At 43.2% G+C, this 18,829-nt stretch overlaps 1 protein-coding gene across 1 annotated transcript; it reads left to right on the forward strand.

The window, feature by feature from the left end:
* The first annotated feature begins 3,955 nt into the window (after nt 1–3,955).
* UBE2B (ubiquitin conjugating enzyme E2 B) lies at nt 3,956–11,695 on the forward strand. The gene is made up of 6 exons (XM_036391478.2): nt 3,956–4,077; nt 7,105–7,185; nt 7,928–7,953; nt 8,979–9,068; nt 10,263–10,351; nt 11,126–11,695. The coding sequence occupies exons 1-6, from the start codon at nt 4,034–4,036 to the stop codon at nt 11,252–11,254; spliced, it is 459 nt and encodes a 152-aa protein (XP_036247371.1). The 5' UTR covers nt 3,956–4,033; the 3' UTR covers nt 11,255–11,695.
* The last annotated feature ends 7,134 nt before the right edge of the window (nt 11,696–18,829 follow it).

Here is an 18,829-nt window from a genome sequence, read left to right on the forward strand (position 1 = left end):
TACCTTTGTGAGGAAATGCTTGTGGATAATCCCAGGGGTGTTTGGGGATGGCACAGCCCTGGTGCAGTAAAGACACCGCCCCTGCCGTGGCCAATGTGTGCTGGGGAGCTCGGGGAGGAACCAGGGCCTGGTGATGCAACCCACGGCTGGCACAGGGCCTGGGGAGCCACAGGGCTGGCTCTGAGGATGGCCCCGATCTTCAGGGCTGGGAGATGCCTCTCAGCTGGCTCTGCTGTCCCTCCCCACGGCCAGCTCTGCTGTCCCTCCCCATGGCCAGCTCTGCTGTCCCTCCCCATGGCCAGCTCTGCTGTCTCTCCCCACGGCCAGCTCTGCTGTCCCTCTCCATGGCCAGCTCTGCTGTCCCTCCCCATGACCAGCTCTGCTGTCCCTCACCATGGCCAGCTCTGCTGTCCCTCCCCATGGCCAGCTCTGCTGTCCCTCCCCATGGCCAGCTCTGCTGTCCCTCCCCATGGCCAGCTCTGCTGTCCCTCCCCATGGCCAGCTCTGCTGTCCCTCCCCACAGCCAGCTCTGCTGTCCCTCCCCATGGCCAGCTCTGCTGTCCCTCCCCATGGCCAGCTCTGCTGTCCCTCCCCACAGCCAGCTCTGCTGTCTCTCCCCATGGCCAGCTCTGCTGTCCCTCCCCATGGCAGGCTCTGCTGTCTCTCCCCACAGCCAGCTCTGCTGTCCCCCCCATGGCCGGCTCTGCTGTCCCCCCCATGGCCAGCTCTGCTGTCTCTCCCCACAGCCAGCTCTGCTGTCCCTCTCCATGGCAGGCTCTGCTGTCCCTCACCATGGCCAGCTCTGCTGTCCCTCCCCATGGCCAGCTCTGCTGTCCCCCCCACAGCCAGCTCTGCTTTCTGTCGTGGCAACAGCCCCCTGAACAGGGAATAATTAGCATTGACTGGAGAAGGCTGATCAATTGCTTTATTATGCTAAACTATATCATACCATACTTTGAAGAAACTCATAACCCTTACAGACTGTCCCATCCAGCTTTGACCTACTTGGTCAATCAACCCAAACACCTCCAGTGTCCAATTAAGAAACCACCCTTTGGTAAACAATCTCCATAACACATTCCACATGTGCACAACAACAGGGGCAGCAAATGGAGATGAGAATTGTTTCTCATTCTCTCCTCTGAACTTCCTCACAGCTTCCTAGGAAAATCCTGGGAGAGAAGCATGTCTCTCTCAGAGGGTATGTGATTAGCACAGCTGCCCCTCTGCCATGGCCAGGTGGGGCTGAGGACACCCAGGAACTCCAGGATGGAAGCACCCACAGCAGCACCCAGGCAGGACACCAGGAGCTCACCCAGCTCACACACATCATCTTGTGGATGGTCAAAGTTACCTGAGAAATTGTTTGGGTTTGTGAAATGCTGCACAAGAATCTAGTACTTACTCAAGATCAATGTAGAATGTGCTGTAAAAATTAAAATTATTTTTTAAAATAGAAATATATAAATAATATTTTCAAATATAAAAATTAATTAAAATTAAAAAATATATTGAAATAGATTAAAATATAAGTATAAAAATATAAATAAATAAGCTATATACTATAATAAATATTATAATAAAATATGTAAATAAAATATAAAAATATGAAAATAGAAAACCACAAATATATAAATATATAACATATGCCCTATCAAATTGCATTTTTAAAAATATAAATAAAAATTGAACTTGAAACAGCCATCCTGATCAGGAAGTTGTTACATCCATCCCAATATTACTCAAGAAGGAACACATTATTTACTGTTCTAGACCACAGACTGTGTAAGGATTCTTTCCAAGTGTTTGAAGCACTGATACAGTCGATAGCTTTAATGGTTAAACACAAAAAAAACTCTCCAGGAACCAAATGACAAAGCTAGTGTTGAAATTGTTGTTTCCACTCATCTCTGGAAGTCAGTGGGTTACAAGTACCTGATAAATTGAAAACATTTGAACTAAAATTCCCATAGTGACATTATAATGGCAGTGATGCATTTAAGTTCATTAGGCAAGGAAGTACTGGAAATAATTATCAGCAGATACAAATCTAAAGTGGATATTTAGTGCAGATTTCATTTTGAGACATATTAAACCACCTTCACAAGGCCAGAGTCTTTTATTGTTAGTTTGGACTGATTTTTTTTAAGTAGCTTGGGATATATTAATTTTAAAATATATATGTGCCATGCAATCAACAGAACAGAAATTGCACCTAGTTCTTCAGAGGAGAAAAAAAAAGCTTTTAATTTATTATTAAAACTACCAGCTACACATGTTACTGCCAGGTAGGATTAAAATATTCCATTCGATAACATCAATACACTGTTCCCTGGTGGTGTCAGAGGAGAAGAAATATTGTCCTTGATGAGATATTGCTGAAAAAGTTCCCAAGCCAGGTGGCAATACCAAAGGTTTCAGATGCAGCTCCAGCTTGGTGCTGCTGTTTGGTTTTTGTTTATTTCCCTGCACAGGCTGAGGGTGACTTGGGCTTCAAAGGGCAGAGAGCTGCCCTGGGGACAGAGGATGCCCTGTCTGGGCTCTGAAGCAGTGCCTGCTAATACTGAATTAATTAAAGTTGTTAAGTGACCTTCATTTTGTGTACAGGTCCAAGCTTGCATTGGTTTTTACAGATTGCTTTCTGCCTTCCAAGTTAACAGGAGCAAAATAAAAGCTGGATAAAGGTAAAGGAGCAGTGGAATGAAAAATGGGAACGTGTGTGGTGGGAGAAGGAGAGTCCAGAGAAGGGGATTGCTTGCCAGGAACCATTCCTCACTCTTGTGGGGAATCATGTTTTAGTGGCTGGGTTATTATAGTTTCCTATTACCGAGCCTTTTGGAAAAGCTTGCTCCCCTGCAGTACCAGGCTTTGTGTGAATTCCTCACTTTTGGCATCTGACTATTTGCACTAAGGTGGGACATTGGATTAAAGTGGTCTGAGTAAATCTTTGCAGAGTTAAATCCCATCCCATGTGAAATGCAGATTCCTCTTCTAAACGACCCAGACCCTGGTGCTGCTGCAGCAGGGCTGGCAGTAGCTTGGTGAAAAAGCAGCACTGAGCTTTGTGCTGTTAAACCCTGGGCTGGTGCTGTTCCACCACCTGGATGGCTGGAGGCAAAGGGAACGGGCAGGGGATGCAGACAGTGTTTATTTCTGTCATTTCATTATGAGTCCCATGATGTTTTGACCTCCTTACAATCATCTGAAAGAAAAGCAGGGAGGCACATGAAACCACACAAATCCAAGTTCAGGGATAACTTCCAAGACTGCATGCAAGAACTGGGTCACGACTTCAAAGAGACCTGCTCTGTCTGTTGGAGTAATGGGATTTTTAAAAAGGGCTGAGAGCCAGGACATCAGTCTGTATTTAGAGGGAACTTAAAGAAATACTGAGGGACCCATATGGCAAAATGGACCATTATCCCAAATTAAAAATTGATAAGAACTAAATTTTTAAAACATCCAGTTACTGCAAATAGTGGGAGCGGGCTGAATACACAGCACAGAAGAATCTAAACGTACAACCTTGTAATCTGACCTCGAGTAATTGTTTGTGTGCTTTGCACAAGTTCAGCTAAACCGCAGTGAGCTGGAGTGCCTGGCAAGGAGAAAATCCCAGGCTGAAACGCTCCGGGAGCGTCAGGCAGCGCTGCTGCCCGGCCGGGCCCGGGTGCGGCTGTGCTGGGTGCGGCTGTCCCGTGGTGCGACTGTGCTCTCCCGACCCTTTCCCAGACCGTGTCCCCCCCGGCATTTCAGGTTCTCTCCCGACTCTCTCCCGGACCCTTTCCCCGGCCCGGTCCCCCCCGGCATTCCCGCTTTCTCCCGACCCTCTCCCGCTGCCTCCTCCCAAACTCCTCCGAGGGCGGAGCCGCCTCCCCCCCGCGTGATGCTATGGTGCGGTCCCACCCCACCCCCCCCCGCAGGCGCAGTGGTGCGGCCAGCGCAGGCCCCGCCCCGCGCGCGGAGCCGCCATTGCGGGTTGTTTGTGCGGGCGCGCAGCAGCGCGGGCGGGAGGCGGCGCCGCGGCTCCGCCATGTCCACCCCGGCGCGCCGCCGCCTGATGCGCGACTTCAAGAGGTGAGCGGGGCCGGACCCGCCGCTGCCCCGCGCCCGGGGCTGGCACCGAGCCTCCCCGGGCAGGGGAGCGGCAGAGCCGGGGGGAGCGGGGGCACCGCCGGGGGAGAGCGGGGTCCCGCCGGGCAGCGCCGGCTTTGTTCGAGCCGCCTCGCCCGGGCGCCGACGGCTGGGGGCGTGTGAGGATCGGAGTTGGAGCGGTGTCTGCGGAGCCGGGAGTGCCCGCGGGGTCACGGGGCGCCGGGCTGGCGGGGCTGCGGGCCCTGCCGGGCCGGGCCCGCTCCGCTGGCAGGGCCGTGTCCGTGCCGGGCCGCCCGGCCCGCACCCCAGAGTGCGGCCGCAACCCGCCGGCTCCGGCTTTGGGATAGCTCGGGTAGAATTCACAAGTGTTCCGGGCTTGCTGATCAGGGGATCTCTCTGAAAATAAGTTTGTTGTGATAGGCACCTGGAAACGAAGCGCAAAGAGTTAGCGAACGCTTCGTTTGTGTGTTATAAGAACCAAAATGCCCTTTAATGTTTTTATGCACAATCGTGTGATATCGTGTTTAAAGTTTGCAGTCGTGAAAATTCTTGTGTAATATACGCGAACTGCTAAAGGAGCAGTTATTAGTTGCACTTTTAAATGTTAATGACTGAACCACTGACTCTGGAATAAATTATTTCCAGTCTGACACGTAAACATACTTAGAACAGAGTGTGGAAAAGGGTGGGAGGTTTCCTTGTAGGATGTACAGTAAGAGTTCTCCAGGCTGGGTCGCTCAGGAGTAGTTGGAGGTGAGTCAGCTTTGATAGTGTCTCTTTTTTTAGCATAGCTATGTTATACCAGGCCCTGAAAACACATCAGTAAACACTTGACGTGTATTGTAGTTGCTTTACGTGGCTGCACGTAAAGCATCAGCGACAAAAGCCTGATTCGTGCATGTGGAAGCAGGAGGAGGTTTTTGGGAAGTGGAGCCCTCCCCTGCTGTTGTGTGAGTGTTGGTGTTTGTTAAGTGGGTGTTGCTTGATTCCTGTTCAAATCAAAACAGGATATTCAGACTTTTTATTGTATTTGCTTACACAGATGAACCAGTGATTTTTTTTCAGGCTGACTAACTCAATTTTTCAAGATTGCAATCAGATGTGGGTTTTATGCTTTTATATTCCTACAAGGAATGGTTCAATAATTTTGAAGTTAAGGCTGGAAAGAAGATTCTAAAGCTGTGGAAGAATATAACCAAGTAGACAATGTAAATCAAATCCATTTGTCATATATATATAGCGACTTTGATATTCCAAAACTTATGTAACTTTTTCATGTCAGTTTTTGTTTTACTCTGCTCTTTTATGTTGCAAGTTTTGTATTTGTTTCTTATGTTACTTGTACTTCATACTGAAAAAACAGACAGTGTGCTGTGAGCTCTGATTCACTTCATTAAATATAAACTGCTTTTGCATACTGTGATTGTCAGGAGCAGTGAAGAGAGAGGAGTTCAGCAGATTTCTTACCTCCTCTAATTTGTTTGAATAAACCAAAATAAATAAAAGGTTATTTATTTACTTTGCTGATAAAAAGGGAGTACTCAAACCACATTTTCCCTGCTGTTTAGGACTTTCATGATTAGTCCTGGTTGCAGTCCTTGCCAGATCCTGTCTGTAGTTAGACCCTGTGACAAGCAGGGTGCACACGTGCTTTGAAGTTGATCTAAAAGCCAAAGTCATCTCCCAGATGCATTTGTCGGGCTAATGCTCAGGCACTGCTGCTGGCCTGCAGCCTGGCTGTCACGTAGGAAGAAATCCTGTTCCTGCTTTCCCTGACCAAAATAGTAGGTGGTTTATGCTGTTGATACTCAGCTGTCTGGACTGTGTGTGCTCAAAGAGCAGAGATGTAAACACAGAGTTTAAAGAGGCTCTGTAGGGCAGCAGCATTGCTCAGCATCCATGGTGTTACCCCAGGCTGAGGCAGTGCAAGTGCAGGGAGGATTGCCTGCCTGTGCTGCTGATAGCTCTCAGTAAATCTGCATTTGCATATGGCATTTAGTTAGAATTTGTCCCTTGGTCTGCAGAGCTTTTTGTAGTGACTTGTTTATACGTGTGCTGTGATATTACCAAACCTCATGGTAACGCTCAAGAGTTGTTTGTGACACAAGGGCAGTCACTGCATTTTCCTTATTCCTGTATAACTGTGGAGGTAAAACAGGTGAGGGGAGTAGGAGCTGTCACTGAGGGGGTTTGAGCAGGTGGATTGATTGGGACCTGCTGGTGTACAGTTGTCAGGGTCTTGTGATCCTTAATATGGATCAGTGATGGGCACAGGGGGGCATTTGGATCCTGTCCTTTGGCTGCAGTACATATTTCTGGTTCAAGTTTGTGAAGCTTTCAGTGAGCAACATGCTTTTGCCTAGTCTGAGGATTAAGGAACTAAAAATAATTTTAAATGTTCCTGTAATTGCTTTAGAGATAAACACATTTGTGGGGCTGGTAAGAGGAAGTAGCAGCACGCAGGTTTCCCCTTTGCTCTCTTTTGAGGCAATCAGCTTGTCAGTCAAAATAGGCTTATACCAAATATAGCCACTTGTCTTGCATGGATCTGGGGATGCAGGAAAAGCTCCCCTGATGGTCCCTGCCCTGAGTCCCTTGTGTGTGTGTGCCACTGCCTGGATTTCAGCTCTTGCTTGTGGCTGCAGCTTGTTCTCCTCTTCACTGTGGCAGCCAGCAGCAATTGCTCTCTCATAGTTCACAGTGTAGCACCATAAATCCCAGCTGTCCATGGTGCTATAAGTTATTCTTACAGTTAATCCTTTGCTCCCTGAACACTTAATCAGACCTCTTGTGCCCTTGTGTCTCAGTGTAAAACATGAGAAAATCTTGATGTGCATTGCCTTGTAGGTCTGTCTTTCAGAGTGTTGATAATCTGCATGGAATGCTTTGTGTATTCTCTGATCTGGAATGAGAAAATGTTTATAAAATGTGGATATTACTGGTAAGTTATATCTGCAGGTGGAAATATTTCATATATATGACTTGTCATTCTATGTTTGTAATTCTTAGATTGCAAGAAGACCCTCCTGTGGGTGTCAGTGGTGCACCATCTGAGAATAACATAATGCAATGGAATGCAGTTATATTTGGGTAAGAGTCTTTGGTCACTATGAAATTCAGTATTAGAGGGTTAAATATGACAACCTGATGTTTATATTTACAGTTATTATCTTGTTTCATGTATGTAAAGTCAGTAAACTTAAAAAAATAGCCAAGGTAAAAATCTCTTTTCAAAGATAATGGGGAATGGTTAGGAAGGAAAAAAACTAAATTTTAAATTTGTTCAGCTTTTTTGTTGAATAAAGCTTGCATGTGGCTTAATAAATAGGTTATATACTGTGTTATGAAAAATAGGTTATACATGTGTTATGAAAAAGCAGAATTCTTCTTTAAAGTACATAAGTGCCACATGTTCTCAGCCATTAAATCCAGATGTATTAGTGATTGGATTGAATCCTAGTAGGACAAGGTACAGGATCTGTCTGGGAAGTTACAGTATGGATCCTGTGGAAGAGGACTTAATATCCTTTCATCAAACTGAAGTGTGCTTGCTAATAATCTGCTCATTTGTTCTAAACTAGTCACCTAAAGGCCTTTGTATTGTTTGGGATGATGATAAAGTTGATGTCCCAAATAGCAGGTGACTGTGGGACATGTCTTAAATACAACAAAGCTCTCAGAGGTTACCTCTGGATGCTTCTCTAATAATTTAAATTATTGCTTCTGCCTGTATCTTGGAGAGGATGAGAAAGAAGATATACATTTATTGTGCCTGTGTGGAAGTAGGTAACGATCACTTTTAACTGGAGTTATTTTTTTTAAAACCTTTCAGGCCAGAAGGGACACCTTTTGAAGATGGTAAGTTGCTGACTTTTGTATCCTTTGTCATTCTAATAAATGTTAACAGTACTAACATTGTTCTGCTTTTGAAAACTAATAGATGTGTATCATTTGAAACAAACCAAGTAAGTGAAACAATGAGGGCTACAAAAATATATATCTTAATCTAAGCGGTGTCTCATTGTGCTGGCTCATGGTTGGTTAGAAAACTATGAAGCAATGCTTCTGTCAAGGCTTTTTCATACATACCCACAAGAGCTTTTAGCAGGGATTATTGGCCTGACACTGCCAGGTGTGTTTGCACATCTCTTTAGCTGAGCTCAACAAGAGCTTTTCTCGTTTCATCTTTTGGCATGTTTGATTCATCACTGTTCTCCTAATGAAGAGCAGGTGAAAAACCTTGAGGTGTTCTCAATATAGATAGAACTCAGTGAGGTTGAGGGAATCCCAGATTTGTACATAAACATGAAAGCTAGTGTGTAATGACCCTCCCTCAGGCATATGTGGAATAATGAGTTTAATAATTATAGTATTATTGCAGTAATTGGCAGCAGATGGGTTTTTCTCTGTGTTGGGTTGGAGGAATTACAGTAAATTATTCACTGATCCATAACAAAGGTTTTCAGTGAATCAGTTGTGAGCTCCAAAGACTGAGATTGCTGATTATGAAATTCCAGTGTTTCTTTGCTGGCACCACAATGCCTTCTTAATGAAACGCCTTAAAGTCACCCAAGTCCATGGGCTCAGCATCCCTGGGTCATGGAAAAGTGGGATAATGTTGGATACTGCCTTTGCCATGTATGCAGTGAGTCTCCAAGCTCTACCCAACCACTACTGCTGGGTTTGTTACTCTAAGCAGTCATTCCATAGTTCCAATATCACTTGAAATATATGAAAAACAATCAGATTCAGTGTTGGGGTTTTTTTAGATATGGTGAGGAGAAATACTGTTCATGGAGCACATAAATTAATTTGTTGTCTATGTTCCTGGATATGTTCTTTTGTTGTTAATTTTCTGATTTTATTTATCTTTGTTTGGACAGGTACTTTTAAACTAGTAATAGAATTTTCTGAAGAATATCCAAATAAGCCTCCAACTGTTAGGTTTTTATCAAAAATGTTCCATCCAAATGGTGAGTAAACCATCTTTATTTAGCTGTAATACTCATTAAATATTACAGTGTGGTCAGGCATTCTCTGCAGCTCCAAAATGCTTAATCTCTCTTCACTGCCATCTCCTAAGTAGATGTCTAGGACAGCAACTGCTTGATGAAAAATTGAGAGTTATGATGCTATTAAGAAGCAGCTATCTGCCTCTTACTAATCAATATATAGCCTCAGTAGCAAAGCCTGTGAGTATTTTCAGCAGCAGCAGCTGCACTTAGGTTGGTTTAAAGAGGCAGTTCTGGCTGCAGATTCCTGCCCACTTCCATTTAACACCAGCCATGTCTGTGCAGCCACAGCATGAGCTGCGGGGAACTGCTGGAGCCAAGTGTTAATTATTCCTGCCAGGTGAGGTTTCACCCAAGTCCCTGCTTTCATCTGGTGCCCTGTGCCCACCAGGGCAGCACAGGGAAGAAAATGAGGATGCTCAGTTGTAGAGGAAGAGTCTGACCCCATCTCAGTGATGAGGGCAGCTATGAGAGTGCACTGTGCTGCCTCCCCCAGCACTGATAGGTTTTGCTGAGTGCAGGAAAAATCCTGCCTGCTGCTCCTCTGTAGAAATTATACCTCACATACTGTGCAGGCCAGGTTCTCTCTGCCACAAGGTCTGTATTTGTTGGGAACAAGCTGGAAGACAAAGGTGTAGAAGTTTGAGCAGTGAGTCTCAGGTTCATGTGAGCTCCATAGGACTGATAGGTATCCAGACAGAAGTAGGATTTCAGGCACTTTTCCATATTTTCTACTGGTCTGCCTTGGTGCCTCTCATAGTGAGTGTGTGAAAATGGGGCAGGAGCTGTCCCTGCTCGTGGTGTGATGGTGTGAGGGGTTCCACTCCTGCAGTGGAGCCTTGCTGCTCTCTGGGAGACTCTCCACTGTGACCCTGTGGGTCAGGCACACTGGAGGAGCAGGACACCAAATCTGCCCCTTCCTGTGCTGATGCCATAATCTTCAGACTTTCCTTCTTTCCCTCTTGGGCGTTCTGTTAATTTCAGTAATAAATCTTCAAAGTATGTGTCAGGCCACAGAAGATGGTGAGGCAAACTGCTGTCCTCTTTCCTAAAGCATTAATAATCTCAGCACAGACTGAATTGGAACAATAACTCTGCCCTGAGCAGTGCCATAAATCTGACAGTTTCTAAGTGACACCTGTGTTGTATTTACAGTGTATGCAGATGGCAGCATATGTTTAGATATTCTTCAGAATCGCTGGAGTCCAACATATGATGTTTCATCTATTTTAACTTCAATTCAGGTAACTTTGCATCTGTTTTACCAAATAATTATGTTATTGTTGGTCTCTATTCCAGAATTCACAGCTCAGTCATGAAGTTAGCCAGGTGTCTGTATCATGGGGAGCTTCAAATCTTTATGAGCTAAGCAGTATTTTTAGATCAAATAAAGACAAAGATGCTAGGTAGTCACTGATTCTGAGATACAAAACTGCTATTATATATTTTTGCACAGGAAAGCAGTTACTGGTTTGTGTTCATTTTTAACTGTTTTTACTCAAGATAGGATATCAGATGCAGAAAATTGCCTCATGTTTGAAGCATTTAACTTTACTGTGAAGCCCTCAAAGGGACAATATTGCTGAAACACACTACTTGGAATAAGTAAAAATGGCCTGGCACAGTGGAAGTGCACAATTCCTTTGCTTCTGTGTGATTTTCCAATTTTTCTACAGTGATGTTTTGTAGTAGATATCTTAGCCCTCTTTAGTCCTGAATGACAGTATAATGTAATTACCAAATAGTCATTTAGCTCCATAGTGCTGACTAGCACAAACTGTCTCTGTTTGGTTTGTGAAGCTACAAGTGTGTGCAGCACTGATGCTTAGGCAGGGTGTAATTTGTGGGTCAGTAATATAATGAGGGGTGCCTAACCATGAGTTTAACTAGGTTTTTTTAACTGGACCATTCTGAGTTGTGTCTGCCTCTGAAACACATTTGACTTGAAAGTAAGTTGATTTTTTTTCTTGATTTACATGTGTTGGTTTGTCTCACATTATATTTTCCCCTTTTTCCAGTCTCTGCTTGATGAACCCAATCCAAACAGTCCAGCAAACAGTCAGGCAGCACAACTTTACCAGGAGAACAAACGTGAATATGAGAAAAGAGTTTCAGCTATTGTCGAACAAAGTTGGAATGATTCGTAACAGCTGCTGTGTTACTCTCCATCCTCATAATCATTATGTACAATTTAACTCTCAATAGAAAGGCTACCAGAAATTTCAAGTGCCACAGTTCTATGAATTTGCATAAAAACTCATTTGCAAACAAAATTAAGCCCTCCAGTTTAGGGGAAGCTAAAAGCTTGTGTATCTCAATTAACGTCCTTTTTATTGCATGGTAAGAACTAAGTTATTGCTACATAAATTTGTAATATATCCTGTTTGTATTTTTTTTCCAAGTGTATAATGTTGGTGTGGAGTTTTCATGACAGAATATACACATTTTGTAAATCTGTACTTTTTCAAATATTGAATGCCTTATTTTTGAATTCTTTAGATTTTTAAATTGGAGAAAAGCACTTAAAAAGTTTTTATATATGAATATTTCATGTAAAACTGTTAAATACATAACCTTAGTGCAAGACATTCTGCTCTCACTCTATCTTTTTCCAAGGGCTCATTTTTTTGTCCATGCTGTTGATACCCTGCACTTTACAAACAGAAAAGTTAATCCACAATGCAACTGTCTTCATGGCATGTCTTTGCTTCTGCACCACAGCTTGACTTGATTCATTGTGTCCTCAGTTGTATGAGGAAGAGACATTTTAGTAGCTGCCAATTACAAATGGGGAAACAGATGTTAACTAATTTGCTAAAAGTCCCACCTTAAACCAGCAGCAGAATGGCAAACATAACCTGGATGACCAGGCTTGATGAGAACATATTCTATTAAGTTTTATTTTTCTGAAATATTGTATTTTACAAACCTGGAAACGTTGTCATCTAAATCTGTCCTATATTCACATAGTGATACTGTAATATAGTTTTGAATATCTTCTAATAATTAAAGAGGTTTCCCATTAGTTTCCCTTGGGGGGAGGGAAAAAATTAATCACCAACGAAAGAAAACATGTCTGCAGATTTAATGGAGTTATTCTTTTAAGCTGGACTATGTACTGTGTGGTCAGGTCTCATGTCTGTATCACAGAGGCTCCACATATTCTTGAATTGACAGTTTAAAGAACTTTGGCTTTGTTTTTGTAAGTGTTGATGTGGTGGTAATTTCTTACTGTATTCTGTAAACCAGGCTAGCTGACTGCAGTAAAGAATTAAGCCATTTTTTTTATTTCCAGGATTAAAATTGTAACAACTTTTCATAATTCCAGCCAGCATTACATATATATTAAACTCCCCAAATCCCCTACCAAAATACAGCTCAGTGGTGCCTAAAAAGCAGTGGCAATTGATTTCACCTAGAAAAGAAAGTGTTGTTTATTTGCAGCAGTCATTACTAGAAGTTATTCTCAATGCACTGAAACAAAAATATCAATTTACACCTCACACCTGTTTGTAAAGGCCTATGGCTTCTAGGAGCAGCACTCAAGTTTAGAAATGGCACTCAGAATACTCCCAAACCAGACTCTGACAGTAGCTTGTGGAGTAAAACTGCTGTGCCTTGGATAAGCATTAGTGTACACAGGCTCAGAAAATATCAATGCTGTGTAATAACTTTGCTCTCATGAAGTCAGTTTGCTTTCCTTGAATTGCTGGATTTGTGTTTAAGAATTTTTCAGTCTATGTCTGATTAATAACAGAAACTCCAAAGGATCCAATTTGCTTTTGGTTGTGGTGAAGTTTCAGTAACACTGGCAAATTGGTGCTACGTGGCTTAAAACATCAATGCAAAGATTTTTTTGTTCATGAATTTAACATGGAAAAGCTTCCCCCTTCTAAGAATTAATCTAAACTTTGATTTTTTTTTAAATTTGCCTCCTCTTTCAGTATTTTTGTTCCTTTGACGTATGCTTGAGCTGAGATTTGCTGTTCATTAGCATTCACATTAATTTTGATTTTTCCTAAACAGCCAGTTTGGCCCAGTTATAGATTGGTGACGCTCAGAACATGTTTTTGTGTCTCTGGGATGTGTGAGAAACAAAATTGGAGCAGGGGTTTAATTAATGATGGGCACTGCAGGCTGCCTGTGCAGAACCCACCCTGTTCAGGAGCAGGTGTGTCTGAGAGCATTCTGTGCAGAGGGCAGAACTTGGAGCCTACACTTGGTAAAGTCTGGCTGGAAAATGTCCTGCTGTCCCTCAGACAAAGGTGAGGTGTCCTGGGGTGGGGAGGTATAGGGGGATAGAATATTAGAAAATAAAGGTAGTATAGCAAGTAATCTTGCCCTAAGGAGTTGCACCTGGGGTAATTATTAAAGATTAGGAGCAGGCCTGACTTTAACAGGCCACAGCTGTAGCCAATGAGAAGAAGAGTGCTATAAGAGTGGGGTGGCTGGGTGAGGGGGAACTGGAGTCAGTTGGCTGCTGTGAGAAGAAGAAAGAGTCAGTGCTCTGAGGAGCTGCCCTCAAGAAACACCGAGAAGGTGTGGAACTCTTGCAATAAGGAGGCAACAGTATGGAACCCCTGAAATACAATGACAACAGAGAGGAGCATTCCCTTGCTCACCAGATTTCCCACAGTAGCACTTGAGATGACTGCAGGCTCTGTGGGAATGGTGAGAATCCAGGCTGCAGGGTGACCTTTAGGGACACACTGGGACAAAGGAGCTGCTGGTTCTGCAGGTGGGGTCCTGGAGCAGTTGGGGGCATCCCCAGGGACTGTGGGAGAAAGGGTGACTTCTCTGAGCCCTCCACCAATACACATTAAAAACAATCTGAGAGCACAGGCTAAAATCTGCTAAAACTTGCTAGAAAACAGATATATTGCCAGGCAGGAGGAAGCAGGCCAGAGGTCATGGTGTACAGGATGCAATGTGTGTGAGCTGTCAGCACTCACTGGTGCTGCTCAGGGCCACAGGTTCCTCTTGGAGCCTTCACGTGCCCATGTTCAGCATCTCCAGGGTTTAGATGTACTAACAGTTCAGGCCTGTGTGTTCCTCACTGCTCCCACCTCCCTCCTTTTGGGACCATCTGGTCCCTGAGCTGAGCCCTGCCCTGAAGCTGTGTGTGGGTCCTGAAACAACAGGTCAGGAGTAATGAGCAGATGAAACAGGTAATGGACAGATGAAAGCCCTTTCCCTCTGTAAAGAGCAGGAGTGATGACAAAGACAGGTTCAAGTGCACTGACTCATAAGAGCACTCAGTAGTCACAATAAACTTTGTGGCACAATTACCTTCTTAAATAGTATACTGGGATGGTTGATTTTTAATGTATTAGGAGATGTAATGCACTAAGCTTGTTAGTACAGTGGGATTAATTAAGGAAGGGCTGGTGGGTTCACAGTTTTGGATTTATAGCTTTTCATGGGGCGTTCGTTCATTGATTTTAAACAGTTCATAATCACTTCTTTTCCATTGGATTCATATAAAGATTGAAAAACAGTGGAGATGTCTTTAAATTATTCTCCCCTGAGTTTTTGTCCTACATATCCATGTTATTCCCCTGATTTTACAGGTGGACAGACAGGGGCATCTAGGTTTGCAGAGTTCTTGGGTCAGGAAGCCATTGGTGGGGCTGTGGGTGTGAACCATTCCTGGGCATTCCCCAGTCTGAGTTTCAGGTATGAAAACACCTTTGCCTTCAGGTTTATCACACTAACATTATTCATAAGAAGAATCAAACACTGCACTGCTCGTGCTGCTTTCTTCAGATCTCAGTTCCCTAAAGATGTCTCATCCAAATGCAGTCCCAAGCCAGAACTACGGGACTTGGATCTTCACAAATGTGATTAACTTCACTCGCGTGAGTCGTCCCTTTGGGATTCTTCACCATAGTACAGATAAATTTGTGTAATTGAAGAATCAAGGCCTTAGGCTGTGAGAAGTGAAGAAATCACAGCTTGAGGTACTATATCTGTAGCTTCTTTGTGGGAGGTTTTGTATTAATAGTCAATTAATTCAGTGTGTCAAACAAATAAAGCTCTTAAATATTTAGAGATTAGGAGGTGCCTAATAAAGAATTTACAGGAAAAAAGGAAGATTCCCTGATCACTACAGGGGCATTGAGATATTCAAAATAAAATAGGTAGGATAATGTAGACAGTTAAATACTTCACATTTAACATGTCAAGAGTGTGTGAGAATAGCTTTTGATGTATATAAAAATGCACCAGGAGAGGAAGCGACTTCTCATCCGGCCAGACTTCCCAGCCTATGTTTTTATTTGAGGTTTTTACTGTTTGTGGAAGCTGTCCCAGGCAAATACTATGCCTTATTTGTTTGGAATTGTTTTCTGGAAGAGGAAAGGTGTAATCAGCAGGCAATCTGCTGTAATGTGTGAGTTGGCAAGGCAGGTTCTCCACCTCTGCTTTGGGGCTCCATGGTGAGTGGCTGGTTGGACCTGTGAGTGGGAAACAGTGACCAGAGACTCTGGGTGAGTGGGCAGCATTAGTGTGAGCAGTGCCAGCTCCAGCACTCTGTTTAATTTGTTGTTTAAGTATTAAAACAATTATCTGACCTCCCCTCCCTGATTTTGTTAATCTTTCTAATGGAGGAGCTTCAGCAGAGTACAGAATGTGTGTGTCCCATGTTGTCACACTGACAATGGATCACAGACCCTCCTCAGCACACCCAAATTCCTTAAAAGTGTAAAGTGGTGTAAACCCTTGGATCCAGCCTTGGGCCATATGAACACCTGTAGCTAGAGCAGTAAATGATTTAGGAGGTGTTCTTTTTATTTCTTTAAAGTTTTGGGGATAAAACCAGTCCAAAACTAGAAGACCAGCAAAGAATATGTGTTATTGCAGGCAAGTGGACAGTTTTGGTGAACATAAATCTTCACAGATAATCTCTGGAAATTTCTTCATATTCATGATGGTGAAAGAGGTGAGAGGAAAAGGAGCTAACTCTAAAAAAAATTAAATATGCAGAATCAATGAACAAACCCCATTAACAGGATGCTGCACTGCTTTAGCTGTGCATTCAAAGGATATGAGTCTTATAGAAAATAATTTATCTTGGATTATGTGTGTGTATGTACATAGGAGAGGGCTTTTTGAGCTATTAGAGAAACTTCAGGTAGTAGTGTTTGAAAATAAATGGGCTTTAGGATATGAGGAGTTTTTTTACTTAGCACTGTTACTGCATCCTGAGTTCATCTCACAGCTCAGCCACCATGAGCAGAGAACAAAAAACAGGCAGAACTTTTTAGACTTTCTGATAATGACTGTAATTAGCATCACAAGCTATGGAAATTGTGATATTCCCTAAAGATTTCTTGTCATTATCCTCGGTTTCTGCATTGAAAATAAAGATTTTTAAGACAGGGTATCTTCTGTATTTGGTACTGTCCCACTAATGGTAATATTCAGCCTCCGTGACTGCATGAATCCATTCTTAATGCTGGTGTCTGCTGTGGTCTGTGTGAAAGCTGTATCCTGCCAGAAAGCAAACATGCTCCTCCCAAGCAGGGGATGTTGTTCAGCATCCAGATGAGCCCTTGTTCATGATGTGGTCAGAGCACGTAGCGTGGGATTTTCTGAGCTGGTGCAAATGTTACTAGAAGAAAGTTTGTTTAAAATCCCACTATGTCAGTGTTTCAATCAGGAGTTCAGTGAGGTCATATAATAATTTATTTTTGCCCTTAAACAAGTGCTAGAGCTGGGTCACACCACACTGCTGCAATAAGGGAGATGTGCTTTGAAGGCACTGATAACAGAGACTTGGCTGTAGAGGCTGTTAGTGCTGAAGGTGGGCAGATGTCCCTGCCCCAGCCTCCACCTGTAGCACAGGGTGTTCAGCCCTCAGCTCCTAGAACTGAAAAGATCTTGTGTTTCTTCCCTTGTTTTTCAGTTTGGGTCATTAACTGCCGTGTCTGATGCATTTCTAAGCTGAATAATTTTGACAGCTGCCAATTTGGTACACATACCATGGGCTGAGCTGGGAGCCACCAAGCTGGGGAGGATTCTGAAGCCTGAGCAGAGGCTCTACCTGACACAGCAACAACCTCAGGCACAAAGGGGGCCCTAAATAGGTATTCATCAGGGAAAAAGTTGGTCAGAGAAAGGTCACCCCAAGCATCTGAAACCCACAGAGGTTTTTATCCTGGATAAACCTCTGCAAAAATCATTGAACAAATTCACATTGTTTTCAAGGCCCTGTTGAACTTTTAACAACTCAGCCTCAGTGTTAGAGTATTAATTACACAGTTCATTATCATCACCATTTATTTATAAATAATATTTTAAATATTTTCTGCATTTTTTATATTTCTGACAATTTTGAAATTGATTTGGGTATGACTAGAAGATTATGGGTTCAGAGGTTTGTCTAGAATTCTGCCCGATAACTGCAATGTCCAGTAGATATAAATATTGCTATTTTATTACTTCATGTTAGTTCTATCATTATGGGACTTGAAGGATTTAATTCTGAAATATGATACTTCACACAGGCTGAGGCAAATTGTCTTCAATGACTGACCAAAATGGGAAGAAGGCAGAAATGCCATCTCCTCTGAATTAATTATGAACCACACAGCTCTTGCTATTATCTGTTTACACATTATTGGCCTTGTGATGTGCTGGTGAGAGATTTTCTTTCACTGTCTGGTCCAAACGTACATTAAGTCCGATTTCATTAAGAAGGCTGCTCGCCTGCCTTGTTGAAAGGGTCATTGTGTTAGTTATTACAGTGTTTTCTTTGTGCTGGCTTCCCCCAAATTCCAGTAACTATTTTGTAGAAAAGTTTGAAAGTGAACTTTTGATGCCTGTGAAAGCTGCTTCATTGACTTTATTGACTCCAGAGCCTGAAGTTCTTTATCCACAGAGATCTTTTAAAGGACACTAAAAAGTTTCAGCCAAAGCTTATAGAATTTGGTACTTATAGTATAGTTAAGTATTATAGACCCAATGCTGTTCCCATGGAGACCTAAAGGAATTTTTCCATTGAATTAAGTGGTAGCAAAGCATACCCTTTATTGGCTGGGAAAAGGACTGGACTGGAGAACTCCATTTGTTGTTCCCAGTGTTGTTTCCAGTGTGCTCTCTCTTCTGCATAAAGAAATAGCAAAATTAAATTTTAGGTATTTTCAGTGAAATTTTAAGTATTTTCATTGTGATTCATCTGCTTCAAGCTTGTGTTTGGGGGTAAGGGAGTGTGTTGTTCTAGGGTGATAACCCATGGCAGGCAAAGGCAGAGCTCTTTCACTCGCTGCTGGTGCCTTTCCCTGCAGTCTGGGATGTGAGGAGAGTTTCAGTCTCCCACTCTCCTGCTTGGGAGAGCTCAGACAGAGCTGGAGCTGTTGGCAGGTGGTGTCAGTGCATCTCTCTTGGGTTCTGTGCCACCTATTCTTGAGGGCACTTCATGGCAATTTGTGGAAACACCAACTGGTTAGTGCTGGAATTCCAATTCTTTACTTAATACTCAAAGAAATCTCAGGTAGACTCATATTTAGAAAGAGTTTTCCCATGCTGAAAGTTTGGGATGTTGCTCAAAGGGTTGTTGAAAGTCCCTGCTCCAGCCATGGCTTCAAGTGGGAGCTCTGCTGCAGGCACATGACCAGATCCTGAGCTTTGGGCTATAAACTTACAGAAAAAAATAAAATTGAGCCCTCAGATTGTACAATACAGTGCTAAAAAGTGGTTTTGGTTGAAGCTGTGTCATTAAA

This window comes from Molothrus ater, chromosome 15, assembly GCF_012460135.2.
Source record: "Molothrus ater isolate BHLD 08-10-18 breed brown headed cowbird chromosome 15, BPBGC_Mater_1.1, whole genome shotgun sequence".
Taxonomy (NCBI): Eukaryota; Metazoa; Chordata; class Aves; order Passeriformes; family Icteridae; genus Molothrus; species Molothrus ater.